The 19,276-nt window shown below is 33.7% G+C and overlaps 1 protein-coding gene across 1 annotated transcript; it reads left to right on the top strand.

The window, feature by feature from the left end:
* Positions 1 to 1,272: 1,272 nt before the first annotated feature.
* LOC115704444 (stemmadenine O-acetyltransferase) lies at positions 1,273 to 3,374 on the top strand. The gene has a single exon (XM_030631652.2). The coding sequence runs from the start codon at positions 1,778 to 1,780 to the stop codon at positions 3,167 to 3,169; it is 1,392 nt and encodes a 463-aa protein (XP_030487512.2). The 5' UTR covers positions 1,273 to 1,777; the 3' UTR covers positions 3,170 to 3,374.
* The last annotated feature ends 15,902 nt before the right edge of the window (positions 3,375 to 19,276 follow it).

Here is a 19,276-nt window from a genome sequence, read left to right as displayed (position 1 = left end):
AATAAACCATATGAACAAATTTATTATTAATTACAAATTAATTATATTTAGGTATGGATGCTGACCCTTTACGTGGCAACATCTAATAATTTATTTTTTTTTTATTTTAAAAAAAAAGTCACCGAATAATTTCTCATAAACTACGAATTTTATTATATAGCCACATTTTATATAGAATGGATATTTAAAAATAATTATATGTACAATTAACATTTTTAAACGTAAAAAATATTAATTTAAACATTTTTTTATGCAATGGCCTTAGACACTTTAGAGTATCTCCAATACAAACAATGCTTAGAGTATCTCCAATAAGTGTATATTTTGGTTAAATTTGGCCTAAAATATACCATAAAGCATATATATTTTTTTTTGTATTTGTACTTTAATAAAAGGTGCAAATTAATTATAAAAATTAATATTATCATTAACGTTCATTAAAAATATACAAAATAATTAATTTTATTTATATTATTTTAATATCTTATAAATATATCTTATTCAAAGTCAATTGAGTAGTATTAATAAGTGGCAAAGAGGTAATTAAAAAATATAGTATTTATTGTGGGTTAAAATTTGGCTATGCTATCTTTTGTGCTAAATTTAGCACAATTTTTAGCTTAGGCCAAATTTAGCACACATTTTTTATCACCATTGGAGTTAAATTTTAACAAAATATTTTAAAAAAAAATGACAATTTTAACAAAATATTCTAAAAAATAACAATACTCTATATTATAATATTTTATTTTCTCTTTCCTCCACATTACTTCTAGTATCTTCCTACTAAAAAATACTCTAATGCTAAGCGACTCTAAAAATTATGTCTCATACACTATTATTTAATATATCATTCATTTTAATTATAATAGTCCATTTTATTATTTTTTGAGTAATTTGCGGCATAAATACTTAAGTTAAATTCTCCTAAGTTTAATTTTTGGCAGTAATAATACTTAAGTTATATTTTTAGAACTCTATAGGTACCTAATTTAAGTCATTATCCATGTGTCATTTTTTTATTGGTACATTTAAATTAACTTTTTTAAAAAAATAAAAATTTAATGACTTGGACCAATCAGGAATTGCCATGTGGCAATTCACTTAAAACTTAACAAGCAAGTAACTACAAAAGTTCCAAAATTATAACTTAGGTATTATTACCGCCAAAAATTAAACTTAGGTATTTATTTGTAACTGAGAGTTAAACTTAGGTATTTATACCGCAAATTACTCTTATTTTTTAAAAAAAACAAAACAAATAACTTTTATTTTTATTTGAAATTAAAAAAAAAAGTCAGATATCACCATTGCTTTTGTAGTTCAACCATTTTTCTCCAATATATATAGCCACAGTTAAATGTACCCCACATCTAAAAGAATTAAAATCTCCCGTTAAAAAGTAGTGTCCTATATTGTGTTAAACTAATTAAAATTTGACACGTTAATTAATTATTTATTTAAGAAAAAATTAAACCTCTAATTGAGTAAATAAAAATAGTTAACATAATAAATATAAATTAAATTAGTTGGTGTGTCAAATTTTGATTGGTTGGGTACTAATTTTTAATAGGGGATGTTGATTCCCTCCAACAAGCTCGGATGAGCAACGTTAATAAATAGTATAGAACATTGGAGTTGCTTATATATAGTGTTGCTATAAATGTCATTACACACAATTTATTCACACACTTCTCTCCAAAAAAGAAAGCAAAACAAAAAAAGAAAAAAATAACAAATTGGTGTAAAAGAAAAAGAAAAAGGTGATAATTAAACTATGGAGCTAAGGATTACCTCAAGAGAAACTGTCAAACCATCTTCCCTTTCGAAGTACCATCTTCAACCCTACAAACTATGCCTCTTCGATCAGTTTACTCCCATGACATACGTCTCACTCGTCATCTTCTACCGCACCCCTCTTCTTCACAACTCCAATTCCAACCTAACCTACCTAAAAAACTCTCTCTCGGAAACCTTAAATCTCTTCTACCCACTTTCAGGGAAGACCAAAGACAACCTCTACGTCGATGACTTCGACACCGGCGTCGCTTACATGGAGGCCGAAGTCAGTTGCAGCATGGCCGAGTTTTTCAAGCTCGGCCAAACCAACTTGCTCAACGAGCTCGTCCCCTTTCCTCCACTACGCAATGAAGTAGTGGAAGCTTCACCCAAAAAAGAAGTACTAAATATTCCTCATGTTGTTGGGTTTCAAGTTAACGTTTTCGAATGTGGCGGAATAGCTTTGGGTACTTCTTTCAGCCACAAGGTAGCCGATGCAGGAACCATGAGCCATTTTCTCAAGGCTTGGGCTACAATATCTTCTCGCCACCATTCTGCTTCTTCTGATCAGGATGGTATAATAACCGGCCCTAACTGCTCCCACGCGTCCTTGGTTTTCCCACCTTTAAACTCGGTGCCTCAAAAATACAAAACCACGACGGAAAAGATGTGGTTCAACAAGAAAAGCTTAGTGACAAAAAGAGTTGTGTTTGACGAGAACAGCATCGCAGTTCTTAAGGACTTGGCCAAGAGCGACCAAGTCCTTAGGCCGTCGCGCAACGATGTGCTGACGTGTTTCATCTGGAAACACGCCTCTATTGCTGCAGCGACGGCCAAAGGAGGAAAAGCTAGGCCTTCTGTTGCAGGCCTAGCTGTGAACCTGAGGCCAAGAATGAAATCCAAATTAGCTTTGGACAACTCTATTGGGAATCTCTTCTGGTGGACCAGATCAGCAACTGTCCCAGACGTCCGTACAGTGGGGATAAGTGAACTTGTGAGAGTGATGAGGGAATCGCTGGTGAGTTTTAATGAGAGTGTGAAGAGATCTGAGGAGAGCGATGATGTTGGTTTGGCCATGGTTTCGGAGTACTACGATGCAATGGAAACTTGGTTTGAGTCGAGGGAAACGGACTATTATATATTCACGAACTGGAGTGGGTTCTACAGCGAGGTGGATTTCGGGTGGGGTAAGCCGGTATGGATCGGGGCCCATGGGGGAATTGGAGGTGAGAGATTTATGAAAGTTCAGGTGTTGGTGGAGATACCAGGTGGGAAGGGAGTGGAGGCGTTTTTGACATTGGAAGAAGATGAAATGGTAGTTCTGGAAAAAGATCCCAAATTTCTGGAGTTTGCTTCTTTCAATCCTCAATATGTTCCTGGCGGGGATTAATTATATATTTATCATCATTTGATGACTGATTTAAGAAGAAAGTATTTTGTTAGTCATATATAATTAACTAAATAGCCTCCAACTACTGTTTGAGAGTGGTATCATGTGTTTTTTTAGTGGAAAAGTGTGGTGTCATATGTTTAATAATAATTCCATGCCTATGTATGAATATTTTCCGTATTAATAACGTTTTCCTATTGTAAAACGGAGGAGTACACATGGAAATTGAAATATTTGCCAAACATGTGCAATTTTTCAAAGAAAATAATAATATTAATAATAATAATTTAATTTGTATGGGCTGTGACTATCAAAAAAGCAAAACAATTTAGGGGTGAAAAGGGTTCATCATGTGCATTTAAAGGAAAGAATGGCGAAACTATGAGGCTACTGATCAAGGGAGTTGATATTAGAGACAAATAGTAATATGGTGAAGCAAAAAATGAAGAGTTTCATAACACAGCAGCAGCAACTGCTAAATTGCAAATATTCTATCAGCTATGATTATGAGTTGTTAAAGACCATGGTTGAAAAAGTGAATAGGCATGAATAGTAGGGCCGGACATAGGTATAGGCGGGTTAATCTCGTGTTTAGAGCCCATACTTTTTAGGAACTAAAATAAAAAATGAAAGGTCTTATATTTAAGTAAAATTAAGTCTATTGTAAACAATAGATATTCTATTAACTACATTACAATAGTGTTAGTTCGAGCTCACTGTGACAATCAGTAGTCCCGTGATCCGTAAGGGGAAACACCGGGTAAGTTGTGCAATCCCACACCGCCTGGGGAAGGTCAAGTGGGATGATTCTGAGACTGTGTAGGTATGGGACTACACAGTTGAAGAGAGCTTAAATAGATTGATTGGTACTACCTATATCAACAAGGTGCATCTTGTTTTTCGGTAGCCCATCTCGAAAGAACTCCATAGTTAAGCGTGCTTGGCCTGGAGCAATTTCAAGGATGGGTGACCTCCTGGGAAGTTTTCCCAGGAAGCGTGCGAGTGAGGACAAAGCACACTGGAAACACTTGAAATTCCGTATTTTAATATTCCCAGTTTGATTATTTAATTAAATGATTAATTAAATGCGGAATAATAAAACTGGTACTGAAAACAGTTTTCTGTAGTTACAGAATGCAACTCTGTAACTCCAGAGAAACCCAGAAAAACAAACAGTGCATAAAAGTAAAAACACACAAGATTTTTGTACGTGGTTTCAACAATCCTTTCAGATTGTTACTAGTCCACGGGGCCACGCCCAGAGATAAGATTCATTAGATCGGTATCAAAAATACAAAGTAATTGACTTATGCATAAATAGACTCCCTCTTATTGTATGCCGCAAGCTTGATGTATTCCACCTACTAACCGAATCTTGATAAAACTCCAAGATCTCGAACTCCCTTCGATCACCTTGAAGAGTGCTTGAATCCTCCCGATTCAAGGCTTAAAGGCTATCTCCCGAAAGCCTATACAACCATCTCCCGAAGGTTGTGTGCTTGTATCCTCCCGATGCAAGACTTCAAAAGCAATCTCCCGAAAGCTTGTAAATACCCTTCTCCCGAAGGTGCACTGATGTTCTTCTTCGTTGTAGACTTGAATACAGACTCAAGACAATACAAACAACAAATAAACAGAGTAAGAGTAGAACAACTCTTCTCTACAAATCAAAGACTCTCTTTTCTAAAGATATGAATGAAATTCAAAGATACAAGAGAGGTACCAAGAGAGGTACTAAACAAAGACACTCTTTCCTTAAGATATGAAAGCAATTCTAAGTGTATGAAAGAGATACAAAACCTAGCAAATGCCTAATGGGATGTATTTATAATGAATATACATCTCATAGACAGCTTACATTCGGTCTGAACAAGACCTCAACCCACTAGAAACTTCCCTAAAAAAATTCTTCAATCAGTCCAGGAATTTCCGTTTCTGTACATACAGAATCGTGGGCAGTAACTACAACTTTCCTTTTATAGAAAAGGAAAGTCTAGCTCCGGTTTTCTCTTCAAGAAACCTGATCTAAGAAAATGGGAAACTCAACACAAGATCAGAATAACAGCTGGTTAGATAAAAAACGAAATGGGTAACCAAACTTACCATTTTTACCTTTTTTTTTCCAAAAATAGGAAAGCTAGACAACTTTCCTTTCAAGTTTGATTTACACAAATATGGAAACCATATCAATATATGCCAGCCGAAATATACAATAAATAATAAAATATTTTTGTCAATTAAATATGCCAAAAATGGAATTAACAATCTCCCCCTTTGGCACTTTGATTGACAAAACATTTTATTATGAGAAAACCTGCATCAAGTGTTAGAAACCAAAGCAAATAGCTTTTTAAAGATACAAGAGTATAGAAAATACTCCCCCTGCATGAAAGCTCTCTAACACATAAAACATAGAACTTTTTTTGGACGGAAAAGCTTGCAAACCGAAGAACACAACTTTTTAAATGGAAAAGTGTTAAACCACAAACAACTTTTTAAACGGAAAAGTGTTAAACCACAAACAAGCAACTCCCCCTAAAACCAAGGGTCCAGAGTTGTAACAAAGAGTTCAATGAATCCAAAAAAATATGACTACTCCCCCTTTTTGTCTATCAAGGAGCCAAAGATAACAAAAACAAACAAGAACAAAGTCATAAATTCAAATAAACATTAATAAAAAGCAAAAGATAAAAGATTGAACCACTTATTCATCATCATTGGGTCGGAAGTATTTCATGATGTTGTCCATCTTCCTAAGAAGCAAGGCCTGACTTGTCTCCATTCTTCCCAAACGCAAGTTGAATTCTGCCATTTCTGTAGGAGCAGAAGTGGAAGCAGATCCAGCAGCAGGATCATTTGTAAGACCAGGGGAAGCAGACCGAGCCTTTCTTTGAGCAGCTTTTCCTTGAGGAGGCTTCTCAGGAATTTTGAAAGTGGTTCCAACAACAGGCATCTCAATTGATTCATTCTCAAGAATCAATTCCTCTTGATCAGATAAAATTTTATAGATTAAGTGAGGAAAAATGAGATTGAGCCTAGGTTTCTTACCCTTTCGAAGAGAGACAATTTGCTCCCAAATCATGTCAGCCAAATCAATTTTAGCACCAATTGAAACTTTATACAAAAAGAAAGCAAGTTCATTTGAAACATTTACCGGATTGGAGCAAGGAAACCAATTGGATAGGGCAAACCTCATGAGAGCAAAGATGTTGATAGGTGAGTTGAGACATATGCATGGTGTCGGAGAGTTCAATTTCATTATCACCGGAGAGATAACCGAACACCTTTTGACGATCAAACTCCACATCGCCTGGCTCAATTCCCATAGGCAAATTGAGAGCCTCGGCAACATCCTTCACAAGAAGGAATACCGGTGTCCTCTCGACAAAAACTTTGCCAAACATGAAAGAGTCCTCATCGAGAAACTCATCGGTTGATGTTAGCATAAAATTCCTTCACAATTCTATCCACATACCCATCAAAACCGATCAAGGTATCTACCCATTGTCTTTCTTTCAACATGTTATACACTCCAAAAGGCTTATGAGCAATAACATTAAAATTTTTCTCCACAGTAAAATTCCTATTCTCATAGAATTTCATATCTCTAGCATGATCATTATAACAAAAATAATGAGAGTGAGGCTTGAAGTTATCAAGAGAAATACCAGAGGGCCTCTTTCTTTTCTGTGGAAGAACAGGATTAGAGACAATGGGCCTTTTTCCTTTGTCCTTCTTTGGAACAACAGGAGGCACTGGAGCGCATTCTCAGAAGTGACAGGCTCAGTTTCTGGTTCTTCACTCTCGGATCCAGAATCATCAACAACTGGAAGATCTTTGGGCACAAATTCTTCACTTGAATCGGACAAGCCCTCTGAATCATGATCCTCCTCACTTTCTTCTGGTTCAGAATCCGAGGAAGAGACCGAAGGGGGATTCTCCTTGAGATTTTTGGCCTTTGAAGATGAAGAAACCACCTTTTTCCCTTTGGATGCAATTTTAGGTTTAACCACTTCAGGTTTAGAAGGAGTGGAAACCTTGGACCTTGTTCGAGAACTCACCGTGGGCAAAGTCACCAAAGCTTGGTCGACATTAGGAGCACCATTCGAAGAAGAGGACTTCGACAATGTGTGATCGGATGAATGGGATTCATCATGATCACCCAACCCAGGTGTTGGAGAAGCAATAGGAGAGGCACCAACAAGAGGAGATGAAAATTTTGCCACTGATTTTCGAGCTTGGGTCTTCGATTTCTTGGCAGACTTCGTCGGAGCAGAAGACGAACCAGAAGCTCCGGTTGCTGGAGCAGGCGGCGCAGGCGGTGACACCGGTGAAGCAGATGCAGATCCACGAGTGGGCTTCTTGGATGGTTGGGCATTCTTAGTTTTGGCCATTTTTCTTTGAAACCCTAGAACACAAACCCTCTTACTTTGAACAATGTTAGACCTTTGAGAGAAAACAATAAAAAGAGAAGAGAGAGATGTGATCGTGGGATAATGGGAAGTTGAGAATATATAACTTCCAATTTTAAATGCCCAAATTTAAAAAGGAAAACTGAAAAGGAAGGTAACTTCCTTACCTTTGACCCACGTGTGGAAAGAAAAAAAAGAAACCAAAGAAAGTTTTTTCAAATGTGGTCAATGTTTCCTTAAATGAAAAAAGGAAACCATATCTTCCCACAAAATCCAAGAAATAATAACCCCACCAAATCCGAAAATGCCACCAACAAGGAAACCAAAAATAAAATTAATTATTTAAGAACAAGTTTCCTATATACACCAAAAAGACCAAATCTCCACAAATAAAGGAAACATTCTAAATAAATAAACACAATTAAAACATGTTTCCATAAAAAATAAAAGAAAAAATACATACAAGGATTCGAAAATGAATTCGAAGAAAAAAAATATGCCCCCCTTTTTCTTTTATTTTTTCAAAAAATGCCCCCAAAAAAAAATTGCAAATAAGGAACAAGAGAACACACCAAGACACAAAAGCACTAATCACCACTTAAGAGCAAAAATTGTGTCGAAGAATATAATGAAACATAACAAAAAAAAATAACAAAATTTTTAACAAAGCTCACTTGACAACTCGATCACGAACCTTTTATTTATTTTTTTTATTTTTTGATTAAAAGACAGAAAAATAAAATAACCTTGATATTTTTGCAACTAGAATTCACAATGTCCATTTGTCTTTGTCCCTGATGAAAAAATCAAACTCATAAGAATAATCAGAAACTATTTTATCAAACTAATGAAGTAATAGAATGAGGTCATACCGGTTCACAGGAAAAATTGACTCCATCACCAAGAATATTAAAGCACATCAAACAGTATGTAATAGCTTTATAACACCATTTTCGAGAATAAACAAATTTTACCACAAACTGTGTCAAGCATTAGTGTGTGAAAGTGTAAGCAGGGAACATTGCCCAATTTGTCAAAAAGACTTTTTCTGATAAATTGTACCCATAGGAGACGCTGTCACACTACCTCAATGGTAGCCCTTTTCAATGGTAGCGTATCTTCTACATAACTCCCAATTACATAGTTCCAACTTACTCAGAGATGGCTTTCACACATTGAGATAGGTAGCTCTATTCATCCAATGGAGCTTGAAAACACAGTTTTTTGAACAACAAAAATCGAAAATGGTAGCTTACATAACACTGTTTGATGAACCTGAATATTCCTGTGAGGAGTGGACAATTTTCCTGACAAACCTGTATGACATCATAATATTACAACATTAGCAATAAAATAGTGACTGAATTTCTTATAAGGTTGAAATTTTCTTCTAGGACAAAGACAAGACATTATGAACTCTAAGACAACTCAAATATCAAGGATTATGGAAAAATAAAAGCATTAAACAGTACAAACCCCTAAGGATTTCCTTAGAGAAATAAATCGGACCGAGTCAAGAGCTTTAGTAAAAATATCTGCAATTTGTTTGCTAGTTTCAACATATTCTAAGACAAGAATTTTATTTTCCACAAGCTCTCTAATAAAGTGATGACGAATGTCTATGTGCTTAGTGCGAGAGTGTTGAACAGGATTCTTAGAAATGTTTATAGCACTAGTGTTATCACAAAAAATGGTTAAAGTTTTCAAATCAAACCCATAATCTGCCATCATTTGTTTCATCCATAACAATTGGGTACAACAACTACCCGCAGCAATGTACTCAGCCTCTGCTGTGGACAGAGAGATTGAGTTTTGCTTCTTGCTATGCCATGAAACCAAATTGTTTCCAAGATAGAAACATCCACCACTAGTACTTTTTCTATCGTCAGCATTACCTGCCCAATCAGCATCACTAAAGCAAACAAGGTTAGAATTAGTGTCTTTTGAAAACCAAATCCCAAAATCAGTAGTGCTATTTACATAGCGAATGATTCTTTTCACAGCAGAAAGATGGGATTCCATGGTATTAGCCTGATAACGTGCACAAACACCAACACTATAGCAAATATCAGGACGACTAGCAGTAAGATAAAGCAAACTTCCTATCATACTTCGATACAAAGTTTGATCTACCTTTACTCCTTGTTCATCTTTGCTTAATTTCAAAGTTGTGCTCATGGGAGTGTTGGTATGTTTGGCTTTTTCAAGGCCAAATTTTTTCACCAAATTCTTCGCATACTTACTTTGAGTGACAAAAGTTCCCTCATCTGATTGCTTCACTTGAAGACCGAGAAAATAAGTGAGTTCACCTACCATACTCATTTCGAACTCCTTTTGCATTTGGGAAACAAAAACCTGCACTTCAGAGTTAGAAGTAGAGCCAAACACAATATCATCAACATATATTTGAGCAACAATCACATCAGAATTAATGTTTTTGATGAAAAGTGTTTTATCAACATTTCCTCTCTTGTAATCATGAGAAAGCAAGAATTCAGTTAGACGCTCATACCAAGCACGTGGTGCTTGTTTTAGACCATACAAAGCCTTGTCTAACTTATAAACATGATCAGGAAAATGTGGATCCTTAAACCCTTTAGGTTGTTCCACATACACTTCTTCGTTTAACAGCCCATTCAAAAAAGCGGATTTGACATCCATTTGATACAATTTAATACCAAGAATGCAAGCTATGGAAAGAAGTAACCTGATCGATTCCAGTCTAGCTACTGGAGCAAATGTTTCATCAAAGTCAACACCCTCAACTTGAGTGTATCCTTGGGCAACCAACCTTGCCTTGTTTCGAATGATAGTGCCAAACTCATCACTCTTATTTTTGAAGATCCACTTGGTTCCAATGATGTTCACAAACGGTGGTCTTGGAATCATTTTCCAGACTTTGTTTCGAACAAACTGATGAAGCTCATCCTGCATAGCTAAAAACCAATCTTCATCCATTAAAGCTTCTTTTACAGATTTAGGTTCTAAAGAAGAAATAAAACATAAAAATTGAATTATATTGGCATATTTTCTTCTTGTAACCATGCTCTCATCCAAGTTTCCAAGGATGAGATCTGAAGGATGATTCTTTTTAACCCTGGAGGATGGTTCCCTCTGTATTGGATCAGTGATTGAATTTAAAGGATACTCGGATTCTTTTGTTGTTGGATTTTCTGTAGCAACAGATTCCTGCACAGTAACCTCGACGACTGCTTCTGAAGCTTCGTCAGGTTCCTTTTCCTCAGCAGCAGGTTTTTCAAGCAAATCTTCAATCTGTTCTTCTGTGGAAAACTCAGAAAAATCTTTTAGATCATCAACAACAACATTAGCAGATTCCATAACAGTTTGGGTTCTCATGTTATACACACGATATGCCCTACTATTTGTGGAATATCCTAAGAAAACACCTTCATCACTTTTAGAATCAAATTTACCAATGTAATCACGATCTCGTAAAATATAACACTTACATCCGAACACATGAAAGTGACTTACATTTGGTTTCTTACCTTTCCAGATTTCATATGGTGTTTTGTGAGTACCTGGGCGCAAGAATACTCTGTTGATGGTATAGCAAGCAGTGTTAATGGCTTCGGCCCAAAGGCGCTTTGTGAGCTTCTTGCTATTCAACATTACTCTAGCCATTTCTGCTAGAGTACGATTCTTTCTTTCAACCACTCCATTTTGTGGAGGAGTTTTAGGAGCAGAAAATTCATGAGAAATACCGTTAGCTTTACAAAATTCATCATATACGGTATTTTCAAATTCCTTACCATGATCACTCCTAATCCTAACAATTTTGCCAATGTTACAATCTTTTTCAACTCGTAATTTCAAACACAGAGTTTGGAAAGCTTCAGAAGTATCAGATTTTTCTCTCAAAAAATCCACCCATGAGAATCGTGAAAAATCATCAACACAAACAAAAATATACCTTTTACCATTTAAGCTTTCTACCTGGATTGGACCCATTAAGTCCATGTGCAAGAGTTCGAGAACTCTAGAAGTATTCACATCTGGGACACTCTTGTGAGAAATTTTCAGTTGCTTACCTAACTGGCATGGACCACATTTTCCCAATGACTCTTTACCTAATTTAGGCAATCCTCGAACAATCCCTGAAACAGATAATTTTTTCAGATTTTTAAAGTGAATGTGACCAAGTTTTTCATGCCATAGGTCAGTAACATTTTCAATGACAGAATGACAAGTGGCATGCGTAGTGAGAGTATAACAATTATCACTAGATCGCAGCCCTTGTAACACAATTTCATCAAGAATATTATATACATAGCAATGATTGCTATCAAAGCTCACAAGATAACCCCACGATCACAAATCTGACTAATGCTAAGTAGATTAGCTTTTAGTCCTTCAACCAACATGACATTTTTTAGTTTAGGAAGCCCTTCGAACTTGAGAGTTCCCATTCCTATGACTTTACCAGTAAGACCGTTACCAAATGTAACTTCTCCACAGTGCATTGGTCTTATGTTCACAAGAAATTCTTTTTCACCTGTCATGTGTTTGGAACAACCACTATCAAAATACCACATGTTAGAAGCAACAGTTTTAAAACAAGTAGAACCTACCAAGCATTTGTTTTTGACAACCCATTTTTGTTTTTGTAAAACATGTTTATTTCCAATGTAATTAGATTTAAACATGTTATGCATGGTTATGCATTTAGGTCGAATGTGACCTTTTACTCCACAAAAATGGCAAATAGGAATGAAACGTCTTCCTTTCCTTTTGAAATTGTCAAACTTACCGTGCCAGCTTCTTTTCGTAACACAGAGTGCTTTCTTTGGCGAGACGAAACCTCGCGAGGTAGAAACAGCTTCTTCCGTAAACAAAACTATTAGTGGTATTAGACACGAGTTGATTTGGAACATAACCCAAATGTATCAAAGATGATTGGTTTGGCCAGATTTTTGAATTTTTTCAAAGATGGTGGAACCTGGATTTAGCATTTTAACATTCTTTTTAATGTTATCAATTTCCTTGGTTAAAGAAATAATTTTTGACTCTTTTAAAGACAATTCAGATTCACAACATTTGAGTTTATCTTCCAACTCATTAATGTTGTTACACAAAATTTTATTATCTTTAACCAGGGAGCGATTTTCAGCACTAGTTTCCAACCACTTACCAAACATTACCTTGTAGGATTCAATCATGGAATCCTCATCAATTTCTGACTCATCTGATTCGGATCTGGATTCTTCCTTGTTGTCATTGATCGGTGATATTGTTCAAGCAAATGCTTTTTCCTTTTTCCTGCAAATTTCTTGACAAAACACTTGTTAGGACAACTTTTTCTTTTTCATCCTCACTACTCTCAGAATCATCACTCCAAGTAACATTCAATCCCTTTTTATTTTTCTTTAAGGTATTAGCACATTCAGATTGAGTGTGACCAAAACCTTCACATTCTCTGCATTTAATACCTTTTTTATTGTTAGATGGAAAAGGTTTAGAGGGATTGTTACCAGAAATGTTACCTTTTGGGTTCTTTGAAAAGAACTTTTTATTTCCACCAGATTTCATGAATTTTTGGAAATTTTTTGCCAATAGAACCATTTCATCATCATTTTCATCATCAGAAACAATATTTTCAGAAGCATTAAAGGCAATACCTTTGCTTTTCTCATTCGAGAGATTTTGCTTACTCTTTTTCTTGATTTGTTGATTCAACTCAAAGGTTCTTAAAGATCCCATGAGTTCCTCAACCTTCATTTTGCCAAAATCTTTTGCCTCTTCCATTGCAAGCAATTTTGTATCAAACCTGTCAGGAAGAACTCGAACAATTTTTCGAACCAACAAAGATTCATCTAGTTTTTCTCCCAAGGCAAAAAACTCATTAGAAATATCAGATAATCTTTCATAGAAATCATTTAAAGTTTCAGTATCTGACATTCTCAATTCATCAAATCTAGTTTGAAGCATGGTAAATCGTGATCTCTTTACATCAGCAGTTCCTTCAAATTGAATTTGAAGGATTTCCCATGCTTCTTTTGCAGATTCACAAGATGAGATTAATTTAATAAAACCTTCACCAACACCATTAAAAATAGCATGTAAAGCCTTATTATTATAACCAGACGCTTTTTCATCTTCGGTGGTCCAACTGAGTTCAGATTTTACCTGAGTATTACCTTTTTCATCATTTTCAGTAGGTTGAGACCACCCTGTAAGAATAGCTCTCCATGCTTTCTCATCTTGCGATTTGATGAAAGCTCTCATCCTAACCTTCCAATAAGGATAATTCGACTCATTCAATAGAGGAGGTCTAGAGATGGAACTTCCTTCTGCAAACAAAGACATCTCACACAAAACAAGTTAAACTAATAACCTCAAGATCTCACTAAGAATTTAGTGACTTGCTCGATACCAATTGAAATTCCGTATTTTAATATTCCCAGTTTGATTATTTAATTAAATGATTAATTAAATGCGGAATAATAAAACCGGTATCGAAAATGTTTTCCAGTAGTTACGTAATGCAACTCGTAACTCCAGAGAAACCTTAAAAACAAACAAGGCATAAAAGTAAAAACACACAAGATTTTTGTACGTGGTTTCAACAATCCTTTCGCATTGTTACTAGTCCACGGGCCACGCCCAGAGATAAGATTCATTAGATCGGTATCAAAAATACAAAGTAATTGACTTATGCATAAATAGACTCCCTCTTATTGTATGCCGCAAGCTTGATGTATTCCACCTACTAACCGAATCTTGATAAAACTCCAAGATCTCGAACTCCCTTCGATCACCTTGAAGAGTGCTTGAATCCTCCCGATTCAAGGCTTAAAGGCTATCTCCCGAAAGCCTATACAACCATCTCCCGAAGGTTGTGTGCTTGTATCCTCCCGATGCAAGACTTCAAAAGCAATCTCCCGAAAGCTTGTAAATACCCTTCTCCCGAAGGTGCACTGATGTTCTTCTTCGTTGTAGACTTGAATACAGACTCAAGACAATACAAACAACAAATAAACAGAGTAAGAGTAGAACAACTCTTCTCTACAAATCAAAGACTCTCTTTTCTAAAGATATGAATGAAATTCAAAGATACAAGAGAGGTACCAAGAGAGGTACTAAACAAAGACACTCTTTCCTTAAGATATGAAAGCAATTCTAAGTGTATGAAAGAGATACAAAACCTAGCAGCTATGGGATGTATTTATAATGAATATACATCTCATAGACAGCTTACATTCGGTCTGAACAAGACCTCAACCCACTAGAAACTTCCCTAAAAAAATTCTTCAATCAGTCCAGGAATTTCCGTTTCTGTACATACAGAATCGTGGGCAGTAACTACAACTTTCCTTTTATAGAAAAGGAAAGTCTAGCTCCGGTTTTCTCTTCAAGAAACCTGATCTAAGAAAATGGGAAACTCAACACAAGATCAGAATAACAGCTGGTTAGATAAAAAACGAAATGGGTAACCAAACTTACCATTTTTACCTTTTTTTTCCAAAAATAGGAAAGCTAGACAACTTTCCTTTCAAGTTTGATTTACACAAATATGGAAACCATATCAATATATGCCAGCCGAAATATACAATAAATAATAAAATATTTTTGTCAATTAAATATGCCAAAAATGGAATTAACAACACTCGTGTTGGTCTGTAGGGTCAGTCATCAGTCCATGAAGCAGCCAGAGTGACGTACTCGTGTATAAGAGCCATTCATTCCGTGGGTGTAAGGACCCAATGGAGGCTTGAAGCGGGGACGTTACACCCACAGAATAATATTATGGCTAGCAATGCTTGAAAGACTTCAGAGAAAATAAAGGCTTTTCCGATTTTAGTTATGTTAAGATCAGAGTTGTTTGGTTTGTGGTCTCGGTAGTACTGTGGAGCATCTTTCTTTGAGTGTCATTATAGTCAAAGATGTCTACATTAAAGAATGGCTGGGATGGAAATTTTCAAATGTAACTACTTGTTGAGGTGGATAGATAAATTTGTTTTGTCTTCTTTTCGAAAGCAAGTGTTTTTGCCATGACCATCGCTGCAGTGGTCTATTAAACATGGAAGGTTAGAAATTTATTATTGTGGGAATCAAAGGTGACTAATATACCTACAGTTATATACTATATAAAGCAAAACATAAAAAAATAGATTATTAATGATTTTATTAAAGAAACTCAAATAACAGGATAGATTATCAATGATTTTAGTCTGAACAATTATAAATAGGAATTTTTGTTTGTATTTAGTGGTGTTCAGGCCTTTATTTATGAGGGCGCTGCTGTTAGTTTTGTAAATGAGTTTTGATGCAATACAATTTCTACTGCTGATTTAGAAAATAATAATAATAATAATAATAATTATAATGCTTCATTTTCTATTCTAAAAATATTAACAACAAGAAAAAATAATAGGTAGCAGTCATCGATCCACTCATTACACTTTGCCCGGATTGCCTCAAATATGTATGGCCAATAATTTTCCCTTTTTTTTTTTTTGGCTATATTAATAAATATAGATATAATTGAGCATGTTTAATTGAGTAGAATCAAGAATGTAATAGAATCAAAGGGACCATTATAATGTTTAGTTTGGGTTTTTAACTTTTATAATAGAACTACTAAACAATTCGCGGAGAAAGCGGATGTTTAAAATTTTTTAAATTACATATATAGAATAAATTATATTTTTATTTAATAACAACTAAGTAATAAATTGTATCAAATTTTAATCTAATTATTCATGTAATTTTGTATAAAAAATTAAGCGTGTACAAACGGACCGGTCCAACTAATTCTATTATAACATATGCATTACACTAATTCTATGAATTTTAGAATGACATGTTATCGCCTCATATCTCTCTTTTAAATATCTATTGTATATAAAATGTAGCTATTTAACAGAATTTTTGGTTTAACCATACTTAATTTTAACAAAATATCCTATTACTTAACAGAATATTCTTTATTAATTTTATAATATTATTATATATATTTAAAAATAAAAATTATATAGATATTTTATATAAATAAATTTTTATTTTAATTTAAAATATCTAAAATATTATTGATATTTTTAATCTTATTTTTAATTTATTAGTTTAACTTTATATTAAAATGAAATAAAATATTATATAAATATTTTATATAAAGAAATTTAAATTTAAAATATTATAAATATTTTTAACTTTAAATTATTTATTTTATATTTTAAATTGAATTCTCACACCATATTTTTCGTAAAGTTTAGAAATAAAAAAACCTTTATATTAAATTTAGGAATCCAACTCATATATATATATATAGACACACTAAAATTTGGTTATGTGAGTTTTAGTTAAGAATAAGTAAATTACAATATATGCATTATCAGATACGTTACCTAATTAAAAAAATTTAATTTTTTTTTAAAAATACATATATATAATAACATTTAAATGACACACCAATGTAGCAATAGCTAAAAAAAAAATCTTAAAGATCAAAATCTCAAACACCATTTCAAAATTTTTTAAAAACAAATATTACCTAATTAAAAAAATTAAGCATGCATGTATTGCACTTAACATCAACTTCTTGAACCTAATTAAAAATAATAATAATAATTATACGTGCATATTGCACGTAACATCAATCTAGTTTTTATATAGATTTTATTGTAACATGCATTACACCAATTCTATGAATTTTCATTACACTGTTACACCTTATGAATAAGAATTATAATAACGACTAAATAATAAAAAGACAATTTTATCCTTTCTCTTTTCACTTTGGAAATATAAATAAAAGTAAGAATTTTTTGTCAATTCAATTCTAATATTACAATGTTCATGACAAAATAAATCAAACATATGAAAAGTATTCTCACTACTACAAGAATTATGGTTAATATCAACGTCACACTATTACCAATGCCAAAAAGTCTTCATTAAAAATGAGAGTATCAATAACGACACTTACTTGTCGTTGGGAAAGTTATTCAATTTTTTTTTTAAAAAAAAAAATAGTTAATCAATAACGACATTTTTTTCAATAACGACAATGTCGTTATTGAAAAAAGTTTCAATAACGACATTGTCGTTGGGAATGTATTTATTGTTTTTAAAAAATATCCATTGCATTGGGCGGCAAATTTCCCCCCTTTTTATAGTAATATTAGTGACTCTAAATATTTATGACTCACTTTTTATAGTAATATTAGTGACTCTAAATATTTACTTTTAGTTAAATGATTTCATATTTTAATTAATTAAATATAAAATAATTATTTAATTTTTATATAATTAAAAAAATATAAAATATAAAATAATTATTTAATTTAATAATTTTAATATAATATTATATATTAATAATTAATTAGAAATAATTTTAATATAATTATTTAATATTTTTTTTCGAAACACTTTTTAATAACGACATTGTCGTCATTGATAATAATATCAATGACGACAATGTCGTTGTTGATGCACTCAGATGTAAAAAATAAAAATAAATAAAATATTATTCCCAACGACAATGTCGTTGTTGATAATTTTCATTCCCAACGACTTCAAAAGTCGTTGTTGATAATCGTTTTTACCGTCGACGAACTATTCCCAATGACTTTTTACCAACGAAATGTCCTCATTAATGAGGAATACTCATTACGATTACGTCTTATTATTATTATTTCTATTACCATTATAAATACATTTGGATAAACCAAACACCACCTTAGTTTAATGTTGTATTGGTATATGCTATAGAGTAAAGTATTATTATTTGGCAGCAGTTTGCCAATGTTTGGTAAATATTTTATAAAATTATTATATTATATAAGTCTCCAAATATTTCTTTAAGCATAGGAAAAAAATTTATTCAAATTAACAACCACCAAACTACAACAAAATGCTGCCCAAAAGACAGCAAGCAGAAAAACAATCACATGGTGTTAATCAAGGCAATGTCCTCTTCCCTTTTACTAAGATTAGAAAAAAGAGAACCCTTAACTCTAGCTTTAACAACAAGCTTAATCTCTCTAACAACTGAACTACAAAATAGCATAAAAAATACAACGATTCTTGTTACCAAACATGCTAAATTATGGCAGCAGCAGTGGTATTCAAGATGGAAGCCACGAGACCTTTCCAAGGTTGCACACTCCAGCTTTTCCAATCCTCCATGTTGTTTGCCCAAGAGAATTGACCAAAACCAACTTGCACATTATGATGAATTACTACTTTTTGTAAAAACACAGTAAAAAAAATGGTGTTCAGGCATATCATCACAAACAGGAGAGTAAATAGAGCTCAGATTCATAAACTTTCGAAGATGATTTCGATACCTAATTACACCAATAGCGATACATTTTTTTACATATAATTTTAAAAATATTTTTTCTTTTTTTAAAAAAAAGATGATTGGGGGCCACATGGCACGTACACTTTCAGCCCCCCTAGCTCCGTCATTGTTAAAAAGTATTAGGATTGTAAGGGTCTGATTGATGGTGTTAGATCTGGCAAGGCTCCCAATTAGCAGTTTGCTCAGTCGTTTTGGAAATTGATATGGAGATTTCGGATATGCCGTTACTGGTGTAGAGCTGGTCGATGTGGGTTCCCCGTGCTCTCAATGGAGCTCCACATAGCCTGGCAGCTTGGGCCATCTAAGAACTCTTTGTGTTGTTTTGCCCTTTTTGGCTTGGTGTAATGAAAGTTGAAGTTAAAAAAGAAT

This window comes from Cannabis sativa, chromosome 1, assembly GCF_029168945.1.
Source record: "Cannabis sativa cultivar Pink pepper isolate KNU-18-1 chromosome 1, ASM2916894v1, whole genome shotgun sequence".
Taxonomy (NCBI): Eukaryota; Viridiplantae; Streptophyta; class Magnoliopsida; order Rosales; family Cannabaceae; genus Cannabis; species Cannabis sativa.
The sequence above is the reverse complement of the archived record's forward strand: the minus strand, read 5'-3'. Positions and strand labels throughout refer to the sequence as shown.